Raw genomic sequence first — 23,122 nt, forward strand, 5'->3', positions numbered from 1 at the left:
CGACTTTTGGGACGGTCGGGTCCTCGACCCGTCTTTACGAAGGACCAAGGGGCTCTTTGTAAGATTTGCTACACTTTAACTTATCTCTAAAACTCAAGAGTATTTAAACAAATGTACCAATTAGGTTTTTTAAACAAAAACTTACGAATAAACTTTTCTTGATTTAATTTAGGCAAAAGACAAAGTTTATAGGTAGGTACCTAGAACGTGTAACGAACGTTGTAAGTTGTAGCACATCAGCACATGTGTCATATCAATGTTAGATACCATTTAGGTGGTTAGTTATGTAACGTATGTTCAGTCAGATTTTACAGTCAGTATGAAAAATTTACTTTCCAAACACAGAAAAAATATCGACCAACCATTGTGTACTTTCTAAACTAGTCGAATAAAAAACTGGAAGCATAATACGAACTAAATATTTCAACAGTTAGTAGGTATCTAGTATAGCTCCCGCAACTGTAGAGTACCTACATTCAATAGAAGCCTAGGCCTAGGAACCGATTAGATATTTTGCAAGTAAAGTTTGTTCCCCAGAAATGCGTGTTTGCACCCATTGTTAAGATAACAGCGTAATTTTACGTTTCTAAGAAATCGCGTGCGTTAAATAATAGGTACAAAGAGGTACAATATATCCGCTAATATTGACGTCAACGGCGACGCTCCTAGCAGTAATTATAAACAAGGCGCAAACTACGCTAGTGTTAATTATTAATTTTTCATATCTTTTCAGCATTTTTTCTACGTTCTTATTTTCAGGTGGCCACTTAGTACAAATAAGTACATAGATAGAGGTAGATACCTATATAATTTTATATAGACAATACTCAATTGAATTCAGTTTAATGTATTAAAATAAATAATTTACATAAAAAGCCAAAAAAGAGAATAAACTAGTTCTTGCACAGATTGCTTCATAGTCTAACTAGAAAAGTTGGTAGAAAATAGTAGAAATTTTCTACCAATTTGCGTCGATGAGCTAGTCGAGAATATCAACCGCATCAGCTGGTTCTATAGATCTATATATACATGTACTCTATGGTATGACATCATGGTGCTGTCATGTCATTCGTGAGTTTTGTTCGATTGGCCGTCATTGGGTTTTACGACGAATTTTGTCCTTTTGTGATGAACTAGAACATTCGCAATAAATTGATTTTTTATTTTCACAAACTCAACACCGTAAACATGTATTAAATTGTGAAAATTCAAAAGTAATACTGATTGAATCAATCGCCCTGAATAGCACTTGAAACTATCCCACAGTAATCACGTCGTATGCACTAAATAACATTGGCCTCAAGAACTGTGATGGAAACTAACTTCACCGCGAGCTCTAGGCGGAAAGAATCAGCTGAGGAAGGCTACAAATGATATATCCAGACACGAAACTTTTGTGAATCACTACGAAGAGGTAAGCGGATCGTCGACAGACGGGTTTTATGTGCGCGTGACGGTGACATGAGCACAAACAACAAGCGGCGCGGAGCTAGCAGTTCCAGTTGTTCTGTCCCTGGGGTGCCTGCACTGGTGAACGCGCCAACCGCCATGTCTGCCGACCTTGCGTCGCTATTCGAGTGTCCTGTGTGTTTCGACTATGTATTGCCGCCGATCCTGCAGTGCCAGAGTGGGCACCTGGTGTGCTCCAGCTGCCGTCCCAAGTTGTCCTGCTGCCCGACTTGCCGCGGCCCCCTCGGCAACATACGCAACCTCGCTATGGAGAAAGTGGCCAGCAATGTTATGTTCCCATGTAAACACTCCAACACTGGCTGTACTGTCACCCTGGTGCACACGGAGAAGGCGGAGCATGAAGAAGCCTGCGAGTTCAGGCCGTATTCATGTCCCTGCCCTGGTGCATCATGCAAGTGGCAAGGAGGCCTTGACCAAGTTATGCCTCACCTCATGATGTCTCACAAAAGTATTACCACTCTCCAGGGAGAAGACATAGTGTTCCTGGCCACTGACATTAACCTCCCTGGAGCAGTAGACTGGGTAATGATGCAGTCATGTTTCAATCATCATTTTATGTTAGTCCTTGAAAAACAAGAGAAGTTTGATGGACATCAACAATTCTTTGCCATTGTGCAACTCATAGGATCTCGGAAGGAAGCAGAAAACTTTGCTTACAGATTAGAGCTTAATGGGCATCGTAGAAGACTCACTTGGGAAGCCATGCCGCGCTCCATCCATGAAGGAGTGTCATCTGCTATTATGAATTCGGATTGTCTGGTATTTGACACATCTCTTGCACAATTGTTTGCGGATAATGGAAACCTCGGAATAAATGTCACAATATCCATTGCCTAATCATTACCACATTTATCATTTATAGCACAGTAACCTGAGTGACTTTCATTGGCTGTTAACAATAATGTAATTATGTTTCCAAGTCAATGGAATTTAAACTTTTAACCACAAAATATAGTAGTTATTAAATATAATTATACTAAAGAACATATACATATGCAACTGAAGTGAAACCATATTTTTGTTACAGTTTGTGGTGTTTGAGATGTAATTTTGACTTGACATGTTTTATATTGAATTTATGAAATAATCAACATCAAAGTAAGCCAAAAATAATGTTTTTTTATTCTCATTACTTTGTAAATGTGTGTTCAACTTTAGAGTTAAGTAGTGGAAAGTTTAAATTCTCAGAGTGAATGATAAAATGTTCACTTTAGAATTGCCTTGTCAAGATAGTTTGTATAAGAATTGTGACCTCTCACATGAGAAAAGTGATTATTTTATTCCAAACATTGAACAAATTTGTACTAACATTAATTAATAATCATTTGTATATATTATGAGCATAGACATTTATGTTGCGAATGAGTGATGTTGCTTTGTGGAAAGGCTTCACCAGATATAAGGGTCACAACAAGTTGACTTACACCCAAGGCACTTATCAGATTTCCAGTGTTATCATTCATTGTGGCAGATAACTAAAGATGTTATTCACATGAAGTTGTTAAGTAGGTCTGCAGCATTTTGATGCGTTTGCGCAAGCTATATTACACAGTGCTAGTGCTAACTAGCTTTTTGAAGCCAACTTAGCAAATATGTACAAATATTTAACATCAATATGTCTAGTGAACTGTGTTAATATGACCTTTTGAATGTACACAGTGGTGTGGTACATTATGCCTCTTACATTTAAATTAAAACATTGTACAAGTCTGAAATGTCAAATAATAAGCAATGTGTTTGAAACATTAAAAATGTTCAATTACTTTTCTGCCGGTACCTGACTGCCAATCTTATGAAGTATATTTATACAATAGATTAGTGCACTTGGGGCTGCAATGTTTCATTATCTGTCGACAATCATCACACCATTTGATTTTATTTCTAAGTTGTGTTTAGGGTTGTATTTTAGTAAACTTGAACCAGTACTTACAGTGGAGAGCAGAGAAATAGCATCAGTGGCACAAGTTTTTAATTCAAACTTTTTAGATTTCTTAGAACTTTCTTAGATTCTAGAATAAGTTCACTAAACTGAAAACTGGTTTTATATTTACTTGCAGTGTTTTGAACACATTTTCGAAGTAATTTTGCCAGAACATCCCTTATCTTTAAGAGACACAGCATATAGTCTCAAAAACATTTCTGTTATTCAGCTGTAGATTTCTTATGAATAGTGCATTTGGAATATGTGTAAAAAACAATTATTAGCACTATGAATACATCATTTTCTAAAAATTTATAATTTCAGATTAATTGCTTACTCTCGTCTTCTTTTAAAAAACAGAACTTATTCAAGAATCTATCTATACTATTTCTTTCTAAGTCTTTATTTGTATTTTTAAAAGATTGTCATTTAGTATGTTTTACCCAATATGCAGTACATTCCAAAACTATGCTATGGAATAATCTTGCCATGTGCCAGGTGTGTCCCAGCTACTGGCTCTATCTCATTGCTCTCCAATGTATGTAGCTTTGTCTTAAGTTTGTTTCTGAGAACAATAGCTCAAGATTACCAGAAATATATTGTTTTCTATGTCGTGACTGTTATAATAATAAATATTTTAGGTACCTTGTAATTCGTTAGTGTTAGCTTCATTTATTTATACCAACCGTTACTTAATTGTGTAGTTTTAATTGCCTCATCTTATATCACTTCGCAAGTGTTACGGTGAGCATAAAGCCGTAACTTTTTATTATTTAAATTAAATCTCTTCTATATCTAAGAATAAACTGATTAAAGTTTTATGAAAAATTCTAGTTGAAATAAATTTTGTAATGTATACTGTAGTTTTGATTGAGCACCTAACATAGCACCTGTATCTCATTAGTCCAGTACTAATGCACTTCATGTCGTTCATTACATTCCGTAGTGAAGAAAACTACATAATATTTCTGCCATGCCATTTATTACTTCGACGGGAAACATATTAAACTATGATTTATTTAAATAAATAATAAACTTGAACAAATCAATAATCGACTTTCAACTGTAGCACCAACCAATTTGGTTAATAATAATAATAGATCTATGATAGAGATACAACTTAAAGCTAAACACCAGCTAGGTTGGTTTGTTGCTGCTTTGTGGTTGTATTGGCGATGGCAGCAAGCAGGCAGTGGCGGGCGTGTCGTTGTCGTCTAGGATAGAGGTCGACTGCTTCTCTGGGGCGAAGAAAGGGTCCTTGGATAATTCTACTGGACTGAACGGGTCCTGGCCTCTGTGTACCACCTCGAATGGATCAGTCTCCTGCTTCCTCTGGTCAACGAAGCTGAATTCATCGAACGAATCCAAAGCTGTTTCGAACCCTTTTGATGTTTGTGGGGCGAAGGGGTCGAACGTAGTTATTTTTCTAAGAGCTTCTGGACTGAATGGGTCCTTGGGTTCGGATTTTGGAGCTTCCTCGGCTATACTGTTGTCGCCACTGAAGTCTGATAGATCGATGTCGTAGTTTATGTTGCTCAGTCCTGGTGGCAGTTGGTCCGTACCAAATTCGTCGGGAGTCATCAGTTCGTCGATGGACCGTGAATCAAATGGCGTGAAGCCTAGAGGCGATGGTGTGAGCAGTTCTAATGAACTGGTCTGCTTCAAGTCCCATGTCTGGTCGAGGTTCTGTGGTGATTTGGAAGGAGATTGTCTTTCAATTACCTCAAAGCCGAGGATGTTAAGTTTTGGCTCGGTTTCTGGCTGGATGGTGATGTTTGGTTCTGTGGACTCTGTAGGAAGTAAGGTAGCCGCCAGAGGTTCTGGTGTGACCTCTGGCTTTGTCTGTGGTTCTTCCTGAGCGGTAGTGGTGCCTAAGTCGATGAGTGGCGCCGTATTGATTTCCTTCAGGTTCCCGAGGCGCGGCAGCTCGCGCCGTGGTTTTATTTCTAACGGCGTCTTCGTGAGGACGTCTTGTACTTTTTTGGCGATTTGCTCCTGTAAATTAAATTTCCTTGTTGTACAAAATGATGCTGTAAATTACTATTTTCATGGGGAATATAAAAAACCCGTATTCGAGTATATTTTAATATTTTTCTCGTGGTTTTCCTGGCCACTGATAACATTAGTGATTTGGGAAATCCCAATAAATGTCATTCAGGAAATGACCTTTTCATGAAACTTGTTTTGGTTACCTCAAAGCTCTGAGCGTTGGCAGCGAGTTGTTCAGCGCGCGTGTGTATGTTGTGTGTGTGCGTGAGCAACTTCTGCGCGTGCGCACGTTGCTCGTCCGCCTCGCGCACCGCGCCGCACAGGGACAGCGCCGCCGCCTGGTCAGACATACACTTACTATTAGTAATAAGACTACAATAGAATTTATTTAGTTAAACAATCAAATAACTACAATCTCCAAAAGTTTGATCATCCTTAATTACAAACAATTATTGATTTTATATTATATTGTAATATTCCATACTAGTATTTACCCAAGCGCTGCCCCCGATGGAGGCCGGCATGGCCATGTAGCAGTCGAACTCTTTCTTGTCCATGTTCAGTGACTCGGCCGTCAGATTCTCAATGAACGAGACTGCACAGCACTGAAATAATTAAACAGGTTGCAACGTTAAATAGACACTTGATTTAAAAAACACTACATAGGAAATTCAATACGAATGATTTAATTTAATGAGGTAAAATTAAAACTGTAGATAGGCATAACTTATCAGTCTGTTATACCCAAAGTAAAAGTGGCGACGCACATTGAAGATTCAACAACATATCACATGCCACAAAATCCTACATCGCGCAAATGATGTTTACACGCGAATAAAAATGCATAAGAAATCCCAACGTACAACTGTTCAGCAGGAGCCCGATAGCACGATCACCTCGCCAGTCGCCGGGTCGGAGGATCCTCCTTTTCAGAACTTAGGGGACTTTATTCTTTATTACCTGAATTACTTATAAATATGTCACTTTTTTACATTCACATAAATATAGTTATTTTATTACTATTTAAACCTTTCAAGGAAACTAGAGACTTTATAAAATGCAAGCTTCTGCCAGCGGCTTTGACGGCATTCTCATGGGATAAAGAGTGTCCCATGTATTTTCATTACAGACCATAATCTACCCCTGTTCCAAATTTCATCCCGATTCCTTCATCCGTTTTGACGTGATTGAGTAACAAACATACACACAAACACCAACTCACAAACTTTCGCATTTATAATATTAGTAAGATAACTAGCTTTGAAGTTCAAAAATGCCTTTCTGGTCTATTTGTAATAAAGAATTTTGACTTTGACTTTAAACTTACAAGGTTAGTAAAGTAGTATCCTCCCTCGCCGGTCATCAGTCGCTGCGCGTTACAGAACCGCGTCACGAAGTTTATGTTGCTGACGAGGCGGGGCGGGTTCGCTTTCAGCACCTGGGCATAAGTATTATTATTACCGCTCGTTAAAAAAATACCTATAAATAAAGTGGTGAAATATGGTATCATGTTTTATTTAATAAACCTGTGTTTATAGGACTAGTTTGCGTATACTTTTCCTTGGTTTCGTACTAAATATTATTATAAACAGTAAATTCTACCTTTTAGCTTGTAAAAAAAGCAGTCTTCTTTAACCTTTGTCTATCTGTATAAGCGGGATAAACTCAAAAACTACTGTTTCCACCGACAGGTAGTGTGATTCCCGAAGAAGTTTTGAAAGTATGACGTTCAGTTGTAATTTATTATATCCAGTATTAAGAAGCTAGTAGAATATCAAATGTCTTACAGTGAATATGAGTGCAGGCAAGAGATCGTCGGCGGAGGCGGGCGCGGCCGAGCACAGCCGCAACACGTGGCGACAACAGCGACGCACGCGCGACAACTTGTCGCCCGGCGACAGCGCGCTGTCCATGCCCAGCAACTCTGCAATATCACATATTGTCACTATTATAGCACTAATCAGTTACAAGGAAATGAAGTTTGATGGTATGCATTTCTCAACAACACTAGTACATCAACAAACCAAAGACTAGTATAAACTATGGCTTTTGGAACTTTGCAGTTTCACAGGTTCAATTCCTAAATCGAGCAAAGTATCTTAACGATGACATCGATTCCAGCTATTTTTTATTAATATTCCATTAATTATCACCTTATTACGAGTATTATATGTATTAACCAAATTAAGGCATTATGTAACTTCCATCGAACCCATCTATAGCACATAAAATAATAATGTATGAGGTTCCCAAGTGGGCTCACCGCTGATAGCCTTGTAGAGTAGCTGGCGACAGTCGGGGTTGTTCCTGTCGAGCTTGCACTCGAGGTGTCGCTCGCCGACCCAGCTGAGTTGCTGGATGCGCTCCGACATGGCGCGGTCCAGGCGCTCGTCGTCCGTGCCGCTTGGGGAGAACACTACTGACGGTAACCTGAACAAATACAAAGACATCATATATTAACACTTGATACAAGTATACAACTGATTCTTACTTGCGATATTTTCGACCGACTACGACAGCTTCATATAAATTTAGGTGAGCTTAGAGCACTGTAATTAGTTTGAAAGGGGAAAATACGCGATAGAGATATTCTGTAGGTAAATTGTAAGTGAAAATACAAATGCAATTTTAAATTTTAATAGAATTTCCAAAAGAATAAAATGATGTAAACGTAAGTTTTGCAGTTACTGCGAGCTCTATCTTAATGTACTTGTACTCACTCGTGTAAGTATGTCATGGCGTGTTTCTCGACGAAGTCCATGAGCAGCTCCTTGGTGTCGGCCTCCACGTTCGCGAAGTGCGACGACGTGTCCATGTGCTTCATGAAACGCTGCGTAAATAATAACCATAATATTAAATAAGGATATTTACATAAATAATACAAAATAAAAAACTAAATACGGTACCTACTTAAATCAATTTCAAATTGCAAAAACATTTAGGTATTGTTTTTTCCAGTTTCTAAAAAAACTACTTGACCTTGTGATCAAAATCGAGATCACTCCAGAGAATAGAAATTAGACAATCTAAAACTCAAGACAAAAAAGAATATCTCTATATATAAAAATCAATTGCTGTTCGTTAGTCTCGCCAAAACTCGAGAACGGCTGGACCGATTTGGCTAATTTTGGTCTTTAATTATTTGTGGAAGTTCAGGGAAGGTGTAAAAGGTGAGAAAAAAAATATTTGAGGCAATACGAAGTTTGTCGGGCCAGCTAGTTTTTAAATAAATGTTAATGTTTGGAATCCCACATATACATATGTATATTTCCTTGGAATCAACCTCCCTGTTATTTTATTGTAACTTTCGTGAGACATACTAAATTAATTATATAATTACAGTAATAATTACAGTAGCAGTGCGACAATCACCGCGTCGTGTGTCGCGGAATGCTGCTCATGAATATGAGCCTCTAGCATGGCTTGAAACTAATCGAGTTCCTCGTCAAAACATTACGTGAGTAAGCCGATAACATAATAATTAACCTCCTGTTGTTTCACAGTAGTTGGTTAAAGGTTAGAATATAGGTGTCGTTCCCTTACCTGATACTGCCTCTGAACTCGCTCGGACAGCTCATCAACGCTGAGCACGTTGGCACACTTGATGACGTCCATGATGAAGCTGTGCACGAACAGCCGCGAGTCGCGGTCCACCGCGGGACCGAGCTGCGGGAACCGCGTGCGAAAGTCCCGCTTCATACCCTCGTTCACTATGCCCGGGATCTTGAACTCCGGGGGGCGTTTCTCTGCTGAGTGGTCGTGGTCATCTGGAGATATACAAGTGATCTTCGTAGTAATATTAATCATTTTTAAAGTAACTATTCTCATTACATTCTATACTATTTTATTTTGGATCTAGATCTAACATTATTAAAAATATTGTAAATACCTGTATCTAAATAAATATACCTGTATCAAAATTTTTATCGACTTCAAAAAAGATGGAGACAATTACTGTTATGCCGCAATTATGGATTGGTTTGCAAAACAATTTTTCGTTCGAAAGACATTATTTATTCCCTACTTTAGAGTTAGTAATAAGCGAGTGTCGACTGTAGGTACAGCTTCACAATATAACTAACCTGTGCTACTCTTCTTGAAGACACTGAACTTCAGCAGGTTCGCCTTCTTGAGGGTCTCGCTCTGCCGGAGCCGCTTCTCCTCAAACTTGGAGAAGGAGGAGTGGGAGGGAATCCTCAACCCTCGCTCCGGTTTCTTCTGTTCTGGTTTTGGTAATGTTGCTGATGACTCTTTTTCTGTTAACACAGGAATAAAATAATTAGAAATAAAGTTGGAGGTGAAATTCCTAGCTAAAGGACTTTTTGACTCAAGTCCAAGATAAGACCTGGTGGTTGGCAATAGGCTCTCCTATTACAATCATATTACAACAACAAGCCTATGGTTCCTCGTTTAATCCGTTAAAAACAAAAACATAAACAAAAAAGAAAGCCTCCTTCGGCATATCTTAATCTCGCAGATAAAGGCGCAACGAACGAATGGCCATAGCTCGCATAAATTAGAAGACAGAACATGCTGTCCAGCCAAGCTCTTCCCCAGTAAATAGGCGTGATGATATTCACTAGAGATATGAGCAGACAAACACGATCATAAACACAGATTAGCATGTACACGAGCTTCGCTTCCCGGTCAATGCACGGAGACACGTGCTGCCGCCTCAGTTCACTAGATTTGTACAAGTTTCTACGCAGTAGGTACATATGCACCTGTTAGTGCATCTCTATACACATGCATAAGTACCTACTTATATGTATGTGTTATATGATAAAATAATACTAAAGAGTTTCTTTGAATGCGGTAATTTTTCGAATATATTCCGTTCTTGAAAATGGGTTAGACTATCTGATAGGGCGTCAACATGAGAGCGAGCTTATGCTAGTGTAGCATGTGTCAATCTGGACCGATCAAATTATAAACTGTTTCAGGTTTTTTACATATAAAATAAAACCCCATTTATCGACAGTTATACGTATTATAACGCCTACGTGTTACCTTGGGGGCTAGGGGACGACCCGACGGGGATAATACCGATATAACTAGATGTTATTTTTATTTATATTGCAATTATATGTATTGCGGTTAAAATAAGCATTATTATTTATTTATAATTAAACAATGAGACTTTAGAACTGCGATATGTTGCATAATGCATTGAAAGCAGTAGAAAAGTTTTATGTAAAAAAAATCTCTGAAGCTCTAAAACAGAAGTGGTTAAATAGTTTCGTAATGGGGCCCACTATTGAGGAAGTTCATAGTTTATGTACCAATGCATATATTATGACACAATCCTACTTGACTGATATTAATGTGTTAATTTATTTATATTGATTCAGTATGTTTATCAAACTACATAACACCACATAATAGGGACACACCTAGCGATTCACCTTGTGATTCAATCAGTTATTTATCTGGTGTTATGTGAAAACCATGTTTATCACAATGATAATAACTGGGAAGGTGAAGTTCACATTATCTGTTCTATAGTTAAATTACTTGTAGCGCTATAACATTATGTATTAAATCGTTGATCAACACCTGTGATATGTATTGTGTTCGATTATTACACAATTTTAGAGTTAGAACCTATTTTGATTGTACACAAGTCTGATTTATTATTTTCAATTAGTTTGTGTTTCAGACTCTAAATGAATAATGAAGTAAACTGTCTATTTCTGTATTCTTAACAAACAAACTGTAATTGTCTAGTTACTTTGCACTGTACATGAGTGTATGTAAAATATGTAATGAAATATATGTATAAAACATTGGTAAAACTAAGATTTTTTCGAGGAGGGATATCATCCAATGTTTGCTTGATCCCGCCTTGGGCGAGGTGAGAGGAAATGTAAGACTTTTACCTGACTAAAAACCACCCCATTCCTACTCCTGCTTTTCAATATTATTTTAGGTCCCATTATCTAATACGGATACAATTTGAAAACCCACACTAATAAGAATTTTAGTAAATCCTTAATATATCTCAACTTTGATCAATTTGGTAATCACACCTGACACCCCTTGCCCAGCAGTCTCACTTACAATCATCAATCAACTCATAATTGTGATGAAATTTGGAACAGGGGTAGATTATGGTCTGAAATAACACATAGGCTACTTTTGATCTCATGGGAATGCAGACAGAGCCGTGGGCAGAAGCTAAATGAATTAATTAATAATGTTATTATAATAGCAAAGTACTATTTAAACAAAGCTTACACTTGTGTACATATGCATTATTGCCAAGTATTGCTTGTCTAGACACTATCTTGGAATTATAAGCCATTTTCATAATATAATGACAATTATAATTAGATAACAATTTGCAAATAAACCGATCTGCTATAAAACTAGAAATATTAATAAAAAAATAGTAACTTCTTATTTCATAACAAATTCTAATGAGTTACAATAGCATTTCATAGTTGCATATTATTATGTAAATAAAACAATGATTCCTTGTTTGAAGTAGCTTAAGTTCTTAAGTATTTGCTACAGAAATGATCTCATTGTTTCAGAATAAACAAAACTACTGTGTTTCTACCATATTCGTCTTTTATTAATTTATTTACATCTAAACTATAAAATTAACAAATAATCTAACAATTACATGCTATTTACAAAGCTTCAAAAAATTTACCCAAATTACTGTGATAATGTTTTTCTTATTAGATTTTTTAAAAACAATTTATTTGCGATAGTGTGGTAACTATAAAGATATGAATAGACTACAGTACTAAATACTAATTAATCAGTGTAAAACTGATTTGCCTATAATTATGTTGTGAGTCCTATGTCCCAGGGGTTGACCCTTTTGCCATACACCAGGCAGAATTCTGGATTTCATGCTATTACAGATTGATTAAAATTCAAAACAAGACCCAATAGTGGATGAGACCCATTGCTCAGCAGCTACACTACTGTTACTCAAGCATTTGACCAATGAAGCAAATCAATAAGGTAAGTATAAAAAAATTACTTTGAAAAATTTGTGTTCCTAATATTGTTCTATGCTGCCGATTTGTTATCACAAATGTGGGTATTTCCACTAAAGTAGGTATTGTAATGAATTAGATTTTGAATAAATTGATAACAAACTGTATGACTCACCAGCCTTTCTCTGCCGTTGCATCTGTTCTCGATGACATTTAGAGCAGTACCCTTGCCACTGTGGGTTCCCGAAGTAGTCGCAGCCATTCTTGCACTTCAAGTCACTCTGGTCTATCCGCAGAGACGGCATCTTGGACGCAAACATCATATACTTGTAAGACCTCTGCAGATTCGGACCAAACCACATAGTCACAGTTATAATTTACACAATAATTTTGAATTTAACTTGACCGGTGCCCAAATATTTGGGCCAAATTGAACAACCATGAATTTTAAGCCTAGCTGCCAGTATGACACTTGCAGCGACGACCGAACAGTCATAAAACTACAATTTAGTCAATTTTTAATGCTCTGCACTCAAATAATCGCCCATTAATTGCAATGACGATATTTTCAGCCCATGTTTGGTAATTTACGATTACTAAGAGCGGTTTTGCGCGGAAGGCAGTATTCATTTCAATGTGCAGCGTTAACGGTGGCCGTTCAACGATTTCCTCCGTTATATAGCCCTCCTCTTATCGTAAAATGTACTTACTCGAGTATCTGATAACCAAATGAATACATGTAACTAATGTAGCTGTAGTTTTATGCTTATGTTGATGGTGTGCAGCTATATGAGCCGTAATTGTTAATAGACACTCACCTTAGGTATTGTAATAACAACAACTGCCTTTTGTAGTACTATTTAATTATATTAATACGAAATAACAGCACAACAAATCATTTTATTACTTCGATTGACAAAAGCAAATTATTTGACAATTGACTGACAGTTGCTTTTTACGTCATCGATGTCATTGACAAAGGAACAATGGCATTCAGCTCAGAAAAAAATGAATAATTTGCTTATGTGCATTATCGTTTAAGACGCATCTTTCTGAATGTTAAATTGATTCTTGGAGCCATTAATTTCTTTCTTGTCGGTAAAGAGTGATACCATATCTCATTCGTCGGTGGGTTCATAAGTAGTACGCTGCCATGTTCCAACTCGATCTTTACTGCAAAAAAGAAATGCAAATATTAGTTAGGTATTACTAATATGATATGTATACGAATATTATATTCCTTAACATTAATAAAATTATGTAAATGTGTTAATAAACAAATCCTCTTTTGTGTGTGGCACAAAGTCACTATGGTTATCAATGGCGTAGTTAAGGTGGTTGCTATGGTGATATAAAACATTTTAAAACGTAAACACCGAGTGAATATTTATTCATTTTAATATTTAAAAAATGGATATGACAATGCAAATTAAAGATGGACAATACACAAAAACTATTTATACTATGGTAAGGCTGTTGATTCTTTTTTATGTGGGTAGGCAACTAGGTACACATATTAAATGCACCATTTGAACAGGTATTCATGGTGTTAAGAACTTCGAATAGCTTTAATTTAATATCAGTGTTTTTGCTACTTTTTAAGTTGTCGATAGATCTGTGCCAAATATAGTGCACATCTAACTAATAGCGGGGTAGCCGCATATACATAGCCAAATAGCCAAAGGGCATGCACCATCCAACATGGACACACAGAGGTCATGAAGCCTCGCCAATTAAATTCGGTTACGGACCTAATATTAAATTCCTATCTATATTTATCCACGTGTCTAGAATAGACCGTGGTAGCATACATTGTAACGGAGAGCTCGACTAACACAATTTCATTATCAGTTAAGTACCCAGTCGTTAATAGCTAAGCTTATGGGGATTAATTTCGGAATACGATGATTTAGTATTATTGTGAGGAGAAATGGACGAGTATGGGAAAACCTGCTGGTCGCAAAAAAAGAAATATGTTTAAAGAAAACGCTCAAGAGAATTTCATAACTGTAAATGAAATGAAACATTTATAGGGCCCAAGTCCATCGATAGGTAGAAAAGGAAACTCGAAAATGGCTGGGTTTTTAATATGATTTATTAGCATTACCATCAATGTCAAGGAAAGAATATGGAAGCAATTGATGACTGACTCCGTGGCACCAACCCCAAGTAAATTGTGATGAAGCCCCTGGTCAGAAGATTTTAGTTGTTGGTCCTTGGTCGACTGGTCCTTGCTTATTACCAACTTACTTAATATTTCTTTATTAAATAAATCACGCCTTAGTACTTAGGTAAAGCATGTAGCCTTAAACCACTTAAGTGGTGACCATTCTAGTCAAGTGGTCAAATAAAGAGACGAGGTAATGCCTCGACGACTTCAAGTAGTATCACGTGATCTGCATGTCGGAAAGCACGAAACTGATATTAATAGGAAAATGTTGTCTACTAGCAATGCCTCGCAGTTTCATCCTCTTTTTCCGTTTTCCAATTTATCCTACACCAGTTAAGTAAATATAATTATCTAACCAAAAGAAAATTCTAGCTATTTTTTTTCAAATTCAGTCGTAACAAACACTTGAAATTATCGCTACCTTAAAGTGTCATCATTGACCTTTCAAAATATAGGAAGCAAACGTTTCACACAAACAACGATAACACCATGCGTTACATAATCGAAAGATTATCTAGAAAATTCCAAGCCAAACCCATAGATATAAACTAGGAAATAAAACTCCAAGGCTGCGTATTCGCAAAATAACAAAAAACGAAAATAATCTGCAACGACCATCGTCGTTAAAACGATAAACAGTTAAGTAGGTAGATAATTATTGGAATTAGGTAGTGCAGAAACACGCATTCTTGTAACGTCGTCGTTGAGATTAGATTAACGACAATCCAAAGATAATTTTAATGCCTGCAACCTAAATTCATTGACTTTCATCGTCACCTCTGGTTATCGAAACAGCGACTGAAATAACTTTGGAAAATACCTTTAATTATCACTAAAAAAGTGCATTACGACAATGTTTGGGCCTTCCTAGCGATACAAACACAGGTCCGCTGAATTTTTAATTGTGCTAATTTCGTTATAACGATAACGTTAATACTCTTTTTATCTTTGAAAATAAATTACGTGTTGTGCTGATAATATCTAGTTAATCTGCGGACTAAACAAAGAAATCGGCTATCGGGCGCATCGTTCATGGCCCGTGTCTGAAACCAGGTTGCTAATTTTATTCGATGCATTGATAAAAATGCATAGCTGATCTCAATTGAATAATGTAGGTTGTACTTATACCTGGGTAGTACTAGGTATACCGACGAACCTCATAATAGAAAAATATATCATAAATTAATAAAAACAGGCAATTACGTCAGTTTCGTGTTACATCGTCCTTATCGTCTTCCAGGGAGCCAACCTAGCCTTGAATTGTTTACATATTTCACAATAGATTCAATCAGTTTGTAATCTTTGATAACTCAAGTTCTAGACAAAGGCTAGCCAACAACTGTATGACTGTTTTCGATGAGACACATGCGAGCAACTAAGTTGAGGATGACAAACACTTAGATAACCTATTTTCAGCTTTAGGTATAATGTGTAGAACTTTTCATGGTATGTGGAAGGTATTATCCGATACACAATAAGAAATTACACTTAGCTTTGGCTTCACGCGTCCTCACACGTTCCACTTGTAATTTAAATAATCTAATTAGATAATCGGAGAAGGAGTCTTTGTTATGTTGGAAACTAATATACTATCGAGCTGATAATCTAATTTGTAATCTGGACCTTTGAACTATTTCCAGATTAAGGAAGCAAGATACGACGACGCAATCAAGGCTCTCAATGACGCCATCAACTTCAGTCCGAACAGAGCTGGACTGTCTCTCCTCGGGTTCTGTTACTTCAGGACACAGTCGTTCCTAGAAGCGGCCAATTGCTATGAGCAGCTAACAGCTATGCATCCTGACATACCTGAGTATAAGCTCTATTTTGCACAAGCACTCCACGAAGCTTCTATGTACGACGAGTCTTATAAAGTCACAATGCAAATCACAGCACCTTTACTTGAAAGAAAGGTCATAAAGTTACAATCTGCCATCAAATACGGTGAAGAAGATACAATTACTGCAAAAGGACTCGTGGATTCATATCCTCAAGAGGATCCTGATAAAGACATAAATCTAGGATGTTTGTTGTTCAAAGAAAATCAATACGAGGAGGCTTTGCAGAAATTTTCGAGGAGCCTGAACGTTGTTGGGTTTAATGCACATCTTCATTACAACATAGCACTTTGCTACTTTAAACTCAAAGAATATCCTCAAGCATTGAAACATATCACTCTAGTGATTGAAAGAGGAATCCGGGACCATCCCGAGCTAGCAGTCGGTATGCAAGCAGAGACTTCAGAAGTGAAATCTGTTGGAAATACTTTGACTCTGCATGAGACGGCGCTCACAGAAGTATTTAATCTTAAAGCTGCCATTGAATTTCAATTGAAGAACATAGAAGCGGCACGTGAAGCACTCAACGATATGCCACCCAGACATGAACACGAGCTGGATGCCGTAACCTTACATAATATAGCGTTAACTTCTATTGATATAAAACCAACTGACGGTTTCGAAAAGTTGCATTTCTTGCTTCAACAAGATCCGTTCCCGGCAGAAACATTTGCCAACCTCTTACTTCTTTATTGCAAGTTTGAATACTTCGACCTTGCTGCCGACGTACTAGCTGAAAATGCACAGTTCACTTATAAATATTTAACACCATATTTGTATGATTTTTTGGACGCTATAATAACTAGTCAAACTTCACCAGAGGAAGCATTTCAGAAATATGAAGATATTGCCTCGAAACACGCAGAACAACTCAGAAAACTCACAAAAGTGGTTCAGGAGAGTCGTTCTCAGGGAGATAACGACCAAGTGAAGAAAGCTGTTGTGGAGTATGAGGAAGCCTTGGAAAGATACATTCCAGTGGTCATGGCACAGGCCAAAATATATTGGGACATGGAAAACTACGGACAAGTTGAAAAGATATTCCGTAAGTCTGTGGAGTTCTGTAATGAGTCAGACGTGTGGCGGCTAAATGTTGCGCATGTGTTGTTCATGCAAGAGAATAAATACAAAGAAGCTGCCAGTTTCTATGAGCCTATTGTTAAGAAACAATACGATAATATATTAGACGTAAGTGCAGTTGTTTTAGCTAATCTATGTGTGTCTTACATAATGACGTCGCAAAATGAAGAGGCCGAGGACATTATGCGTAAAATAGAAAAAGAAGAAGAGCAACAAATATTTGAGGACCCCCAGAAGAAATTTTATCATTTGTGCATCGTGAACTTGGTTATTGGCACTTTATATTGTGCGAAGGGAAACTATGAATTTGGGATATCAAGGGTCATTAAGTCTCTGGAACCTTTTAACAAACGCCTAGGTACAGACACTTGGTTTTACGCAAAGCGTTGCTTTTTATCCTTCCTGGAGAACTTGGCTAAACACTTGATTGTTGTTAAAGATAACACTATAAAGGACTGTCTGCAGTTTCTCGAAGGTTGCGAGACTTACGGGCGACGAGTGAGTACTGTTATTGAAAACCCATTTCAAGAAGAAGACGCGCACACTAAGGCTAAGCAGACGGTGACATACGAGGCGCGGCTGCTACGATACATGTTTTATAAGTTAAGGAACATTGATGATTCTGTTACTATAAATAAGTACGAGGATTTGAAATAAACGCTTACCTGGAGGTATTGGTCTTTTATCGTTGCCAGTCTTTCTTGCATCTCTGTGTTTGAGTACAAAAGTCCGTTGTTGTCCGAACGATATCGACGCTATGGGCGCTGTTGGATCTAACTCTGGTTCATTATCTCTGTGCTCGCCCATGTGATCGTTGCCGTTTCTGTATCTGTGTGAAATGTTTGCATAAAATATTCAATATCAACAACAAAATGCTGAATAATGACTATTGAGCATGTATCTATGATCTTTATCTAAAAAAGTATTGTTCTTTAGTTCGCTATTGAGTTACAGCCTCTCATAAACGGCAGTTTATTACGCGGATTATTTCAATAAATTGAAAACTAGATAAGTAATCTTATGACGACTCAATCATATCTTTGTTCTAGTCGTTATTTTATGCAATCATTAGCTATATTTATATGAGTATGAGTACTTAGATAAAATAGCGACACCGCCTTATAGACTTCAACGACTCATCAGCAACAACCCGCAGTATGGTGGATTCCAGAATCACTTATTTTGTGAATCACAATACAATCACAATGAACATAACTTAAGGTAATGGTAAGATAGCCACATTAACCAGTTCATCAGCAAAAATCTACATTTATGCCTGCTTTATGTAGGCCTTGGGCAAACGAGGAACTTCTATACCTTCGAAACTGATATTTAATCAGCTCGTGCAAATTATGCGATAGTTCTATAATAAATATTATTTAGATAAAACTTACTTGTTAACTAAGACAAAGTCGTATTTAATTCCTTTTAGAGCTACCAGAAAGTCTCGCAAAGCCAGAACAGGAGCGGGCCAGGGTAAGGCAGGTACTGTGGTGCCAGAATACGTGTACGTTATACCCGGGTCGCCGTAGGCTACCTGCTGCCGCGGCAAAGGATAGACTTTGCCAAAAACCCTAAAATTAAAGCAATTTTACCAGTACTATAGCTAGAGTTCCTTGTATCTAGCTTAGTACTGAAAGTTCCAAATAGAAGGTGCTTTGAACCTTTTTTTTTTTTTCAGGGGGGAAAATCATCCAATGACTTCTCTCGCCAGGGCAAAGCGAGAGGGAGTGTCAGACTCTTACTGACTAAAAACCACCCCGTTCCTTTCCTGCTTTTCGAGCCGGAGCCCCGGTAAACCCGCTAGGTAGTCCGCAGCTCCGGATTAAGCATCAGCCCTACTGGGCCCCATTTGTGGTGGTCTGATGTCTCTTTGAGGCGCGCGCAGGAACGCAACGCGCCGCACGCACGGGTCTGGTTCTGGTCGGGCAGCGAGCTACCCTTGCTCGCCGTCCGCAGACCCGCACTTACGGTGGCCGGAGATCCCCGACGCCTGGAGTGTCCTTCGCGTCGGTTGGGGCGTGAGGAAGTTCGTTCCCTCACGCGTCCCGCCTCCTCCTTAGCTAGCATAACTGCTTCGCAGAAGGAGGAGACGGCATCCCAGTCCCCCTCGCTCCGCACCATGGCCTGAACCAAAGCCGGACGCGAGAGGTCGCCGTCGCCGATCACTTCCCTGAGGGCACGGCGGTGTTCAGCCCACGCAGGGCAGACCGCAACCGTGTGTTCCACCGTGTCCTCCGGGCGGCCTTCGCAGTGATGACACCCGGGCGTTTCCTCCCGCCCAATCAAAAACAGGAACCTACCGAAACTAAGGTGCTTTGAACCTACGTGTAGGTCTGTTATCTAGTGGGTTCGGTTCTCGATACAATAAATTATGTCGTGGGGTTATTTAGTTACCTATAATGTGAAAAAAAATCTACAGAAACACATCTGAAGGCTTAGTACGAGTTCGCTTTAATTTTAACGAGGCTGGTTTCGGCGCTCTGATTGGTTAATACATTTGAGCCGGCCAATCAGAGTGCCGAACGCTATTCCTTTATTCGTTTCGATATCATCAAACTTAAAGCAAACTCGTACTACGCCCTTGAATGAAAGATAACTTTAGACTAGATAAGTGATTACCGGGGCTCCGGCTCGAAAAGCAGGAGTAGGAACGGCTTGGTTTTTAGTCGGTAAGAGTCTGACACTCCATCTCGTCTTTCCCCCCTCAAAACAGGCTAAATAGCACTTACTTAATTTAATTGAATGTAATTTACAATCTTACTTTATTTTAGACAGGTCTCCGGTAAAATATTCTAAACTTATTTCTAGTTCTTTAAATATATCACTTGCAATATTTTTAGGTATAGCTACAGCATATTCCAGATCAAGACCTTCTTTTGTTATTGATTTCCAATTTACTGCTTTCACATCAATTTCTTTCAATTTGTCCATTCCTAAAACGGTAATTTTAAATAAGCGTGTGGCAACATTTTTCTTGTTTATTTATGTATTAGGTTTACGAGTTTGTAAATATTTTTATTGGAATGTAATTTTTATACATTAATATACACACGTATGTACACAATGCTTATTTAAAATATATTACTGATGTACTTACTTGGTAAGTTATTCTCCGGTTTGTTAATTTGTTATTGAAATTTTATGTGTCACAAGAAATCAACAAATTGAGCTTTTGAGGTTAAATGAATGTTGCCATACAAACTATACAAAAAAATACAATTTTATCCTTAAAAAATAAATAAAAAGTAAAACACAAGTAAAGAATATTTATATTCTCAAATAAATTTCATCCAAATGTAAATCTTTAAAAAAATCATCCGTTCTGTAGCGGTGGTCCCGTTAACTGTGGGGTAGAGTTTGATATAAGAATATTGTTTTGCAGGAATTTTTGAAACGCGTCGGAACCCGTTAAAAATCCTTGAGTTGTTATAGGGTAGTCCACACCCACGCATCGAGACTGGAGTCTTGGGTCATTTATCACAGTTCCTGAACTGAAAGCAATGCAATAATAAAAATGTAGATATTACGGACAAAAACTGCGTAAAGTGATAAATAGTTGATTGGCACATACTTCATGAAATCCAATAAACAATCCTTGTCGTAATAAACGGAATACTGTCTTATTCTTTTAATGGTTTCTCCGTCATTTAAATCAGTCTCATAATCATATTCGTACAACTTTTCTATAAGGCCATCTTTATCTTTGACTGTCCAGACATATTCGCCGGGAAGGCCCTTCATTTTGGGAGCATCAGATATTAATGGTACTAGGACATCGTCTTGAACTATTTCTGCAAACCGCGTATTTACACTTATGGGCCAACTACTTGAGGAATTACTTGATTGTTCAGTTAGCTGCCAGTTTGAAGAGGAAGCTGAGGTTGATCGCGATTTGTCCAAAAACTTTTGTATCTCGGCGTCCACGTCTGTGTTCAACAAGTTGTCGGTTGTCCTCACTATGAACTTACTGCAGAAAGCCTTTAACTGATTGTTTGTGGATTTGTAAACCTCGTTTACCAATTCCAACAGATTTTTTTCGGCTTTCTCTTTTTCTTTTGCGAGTTTTTTGACCCGGCACTTCAAAAATGAGTTTTCTTGATGCGTAACTAAGTATAACTGTTGAAAACTAACGTATTTGGATCTATTTTCTTTTAGCACCTTCTGGGTGTTCTCAATATGCCTGGCAAGTTTATTTTTTGCTAACATTTCTAACTCATATTGCATTCTAATGTTTTTGTTTTCATGGATAGCTGCTATCAAGAGCTGGCCTAAATTTTTTCTCTCTTCACCAACTTCCTGCAATTTCTTGAGTAATAAAAGATTAATCCTTGGATTTTTCCTTGCTACCAAGGCAGAGAATCTCTTCCACCACCTTAATATTTTATTGCTGATTTGCAAGCTTATTAATTTCACATAAGTTACTTTTAAATCAATAATTTTGTATAGAATTATTTTTAAATATTCTTGCACTCTTTCGATAAGAGCTCTAGTGTTTATTTCAGAAAATGTTTGTTTCGTAAGTATAATGATTTCTTCTTTTCTATTAAACAGAGATACCACGAGAGCGCCGGCGAGGAACATAACACATGGCAATACGGTGACTCTTGAGGGCTTGTCGGTCACTGGCTTGTAATATTTGTCGCTTTGTAAATGCACTTCATTGGTTATTGGTATCGTTGTATTTCTGGCATTTTGTGATATCTTCATGTTTAGACCTAAAACATTTATTTTATTTACCGAATAAGATAATAGATACATGTTTAGGTATGGTATTAAAGTGCATGGAATGAACTCACCCTCCTGTTTAGTTTCAAAGTTTCTTTTGACAATGATATCAATGCTACACATAGATATCCACATAGCGAGAGTCAAACCAATCAGCCACTTAAACGCGATGTACATTTTACGTTATTTGAGAAAATAACTAATTATTTAACATTTAATATAGCTTGATTGTCCCACTGATTCCGAACCGTGAATTTGTTTAAATAACCTATCGAAAACATATTTTGCAAATTACAAAACTTGTGACGTTTATTATTGACATATTTAGTAAAAGCGCATTGAGAAATATATTTTTAATCATTATGCAACAGTAGATAAATAATGTGTAATAGAAAAATAGGTTGTATATTGATTCTATGGCCATTCAAATACTGGCAACACATTCAGGTGTTGCAATACTTGGCCACACCTGAGAATGGAGGCACGTAGGAGATTTAACTACCTTCTTTCTCTTACGCTTACTTGAACGAAATCTGTATTGACCTATCTTTCATTACCTACCAATCGGACAGAGGGCGCCACTGCTGGAAATGGCTTCGCTCGTCCCTTACATCAAGTGCCTACAAATATTTTCATATTCATAATTTTCTTTTCGTCTACTTAAAGGCGTTATATTAGCAAGTGGATAAAACGTCGCTTTGGTATGCTTAAAATACGTCAGTTGAAGTTCGTGGCAAATAAATTATAACAGTATAATGCCTAGTAGTCTAGGTTTTTATTGTTTTTTGATTATGAAACATGTATGTAACAGTACCTGCTTTAGGTACAGAGGTATCAAGCATGACCCTTTAAAATAATTAATACGCCGTAGAATGTCGTTGTACGACAAGGCCTTGGTACTATTCTTGAAAAATAACAGACATAATGATATAAAACGAGTCGAGTTTCAATTCACTGACTATTATCGTAGATA

General features: G+C 37.5%; 5 protein-coding genes across 8 annotated transcripts; 2 read left to right on the forward strand and 3 right to left on the reverse strand.

Moving 5' to 3' along the window:
• The first annotated feature begins 1,046 nt into the window (after positions 1 to 1,046).
• LOC118266921 (E3 ubiquitin-protein ligase SIAH1A) lies at positions 1,047 to 4,247 on the forward strand. Its single transcript, XM_035580571.2, has one exon. The coding sequence runs from the start codon at positions 1,462 to 1,464 to the stop codon at positions 2,305 to 2,307; it is 846 nt and encodes a 281-aa protein (XP_035436464.1). The 5' UTR covers positions 1,047 to 1,461; the 3' UTR covers positions 2,308 to 4,247.
• A 107-nt stretch (positions 4,248 to 4,354) lies between these two features.
• On the reverse strand, positions 4,355 to 13,299 carry LOC118266918 (rab5 GDP/GTP exchange factor). Of its 3 annotated transcripts, none has more exons than XM_035580566.2 (11): positions 13,152 to 13,299; positions 12,509 to 12,638; positions 9,463 to 9,636; positions 8,924 to 9,147; positions 8,101 to 8,210; positions 7,644 to 7,810; positions 7,168 to 7,304; positions 6,708 to 6,818; positions 5,875 to 5,985; positions 5,584 to 5,718; positions 4,355 to 5,386 (listed from the first exon to the last, which is right to left on the reverse strand). In XM_035580566.2, the coding sequence occupies exons 2-11, from the start codon at positions 12,636 to 12,638 to the stop codon at positions 4,529 to 4,531; spliced, it is 2,157 nt and encodes a 718-aa protein (XP_035436459.1). In that variant the 5' UTR covers positions 13,152 to 13,299; the 3' UTR covers positions 4,355 to 4,528. The 3 variants fall into 3 exon arrangements, with proteins under 3 accessions (XP_035436459.1, XP_035436458.1, XP_035436457.1); XM_035580565.2 differs by having other exon boundaries at positions 12,509 to 12,671; positions 13,152 to 13,292; XM_035580564.2 differs by lacking the exon at positions 13,152 to 13,299 and having other exon boundaries at positions 12,509 to 13,085.
• On the reverse strand, positions 13,180 to 20,676 carry LOC118266922 (DNA oxidative demethylase ALKBH2-like). Its single transcript, XM_035580572.2, has 5 exons — positions 20,522 to 20,676; positions 20,186 to 20,357; positions 18,816 to 18,995; positions 18,087 to 18,250; positions 13,180 to 13,506 (listed from the first exon to the last, which is right to left on the reverse strand). The coding sequence occupies exons 2-5, from the start codon at positions 20,353 to 20,355 to the stop codon at positions 13,364 to 13,366; spliced, it is 657 nt and encodes a 218-aa protein (XP_035436465.2). The 5' UTR covers positions 20,356 to 20,357; positions 20,522 to 20,676; the 3' UTR covers positions 13,180 to 13,363.
• On the forward strand, positions 13,549 to 18,091 carry LOC118266919 (tetratricopeptide repeat protein 30A). Its single transcript, XM_035580567.2, has 2 exons — positions 13,549 to 13,800; positions 16,144 to 18,091. Exons 1-2 carry the CDS (start codon positions 13,744 to 13,746, stop codon positions 18,076 to 18,078), a joined length of 1,992 nt encoding a protein of 663 aa, XP_035436460.1. The 5' UTR covers positions 13,549 to 13,743; the 3' UTR covers positions 18,079 to 18,091.
• LOC118266920 (uncharacterized) lies at positions 20,676 to 23,113 on the reverse strand. Of its 2 annotated transcripts, none has more exons than XM_035580570.2 (3): positions 22,221 to 23,113; positions 20,996 to 22,125; positions 20,676 to 20,915 (listed from the first exon to the last, which is right to left on the reverse strand). In XM_035580570.2, the coding sequence occupies exons 2-3, from the start codon at positions 22,003 to 22,005 to the stop codon at positions 20,738 to 20,740; spliced, it is 1,188 nt and encodes a 395-aa protein (XP_035436463.1). In that variant the 5' UTR covers positions 22,006 to 22,125; positions 22,221 to 23,113; the 3' UTR covers positions 20,676 to 20,737. The 2 variants fall into 2 exon arrangements, with proteins under 2 accessions (XP_035436463.1, XP_035436461.1); XM_035580568.2 differs by having other exon boundaries at positions 20,996 to 22,139.
• Between the last annotated feature and the right edge of the window lie 9 nt (positions 23,114 to 23,122).

Source organism: Spodoptera frugiperda, chromosome 23, assembly GCF_023101765.2.
Source record: "Spodoptera frugiperda isolate SF20-4 chromosome 23, AGI-APGP_CSIRO_Sfru_2.0, whole genome shotgun sequence".
In the NCBI taxonomy this organism is placed as follows: Eukaryota; Metazoa; Arthropoda; class Insecta; order Lepidoptera; family Noctuidae; genus Spodoptera; species Spodoptera frugiperda.

Excerpts from the sequence above, each read along its gene's own strand:
- LOC118266919 (XM_035580567.2), top strand. The coding sequence starts at position 13,744 with ATGGATATGACAATGCAAATTAAAGATGGACAATACACAAAAACTATT. Across the intron at positions 13,801-16,143 it reads CAAAAACTATTTATACTATG|ATTAAGGAAGCAAGATACGA; the intron begins GTAAGGCTGTTG and ends AACTATTTCCAG.
- LOC118266918 (XM_035580564.2), bottom strand. The coding sequence starts at position 12,695 with ATGTGGTTTGGTCCGAATCTGCAGAGGTCTTACAAGTATATGATGTTT. Across the intron at positions 9,148-9,462 it reads CTTCAAGAAGAGTAGCACAG|ATGACCACGACCACTCAGCA; the intron begins GTTAGTTATATT and ends GTATATCTCCAG. Across the intron at positions 6,819-7,167 it reads TGCCTGCACTCATATTCACT|GTGCTGAAAGCGAACCCGCC; the intron begins GTAAGACATTTG and ends ACTTATGCCCAG.
- LOC118266921 (XM_035580571.2), top strand. The coding sequence starts at position 1,462 with ATGAGCACAAACAACAAGCGGCGCGGAGCTAGCAGTTCCAGTTGTTCT.
- LOC118266922 (XM_035580572.2), bottom strand. The coding sequence starts at position 20,355 with ATGGACAAATTGAAAGAAATTGATGTGAAAGCAGTAAATTGGAAATCA. Across the intron at positions 18,251-18,815 it reads GACTTTGTCTTAGTTAACAA|ATACAGAAACGGCAACGATC; the intron begins GTAAGTTTTATC and ends CATTTCACACAG. Across the intron at positions 13,507-18,086 it reads TAAAAGACCAATACCTCCAG|TAAAGATCGAGTTGGAACAT; the intron begins GTAAGCGTTTAT and ends TCTTTTTTGCAG.
- LOC118266920 (XM_035580568.2), bottom strand. The coding sequence starts at position 22,326 with ATGTACATCGCGTTTAAGTGGCTGATTGGTTTGACTCTCGCTATGTGG. Across the intron at positions 22,140-22,220 it reads CTTTGAAACTAAACAGGAGG|GTCTAAACATGAAGATATCA; the intron begins GTGAGTTCATTC and ends TAAATGTTTTAG. Across the intron at positions 20,916-20,995 it reads TGTTTATTGGATTTCATGAA|TTCAGGAACTGTGATAAATG; the intron begins GTATGTGCCAAT and ends CATTGCTTTCAG.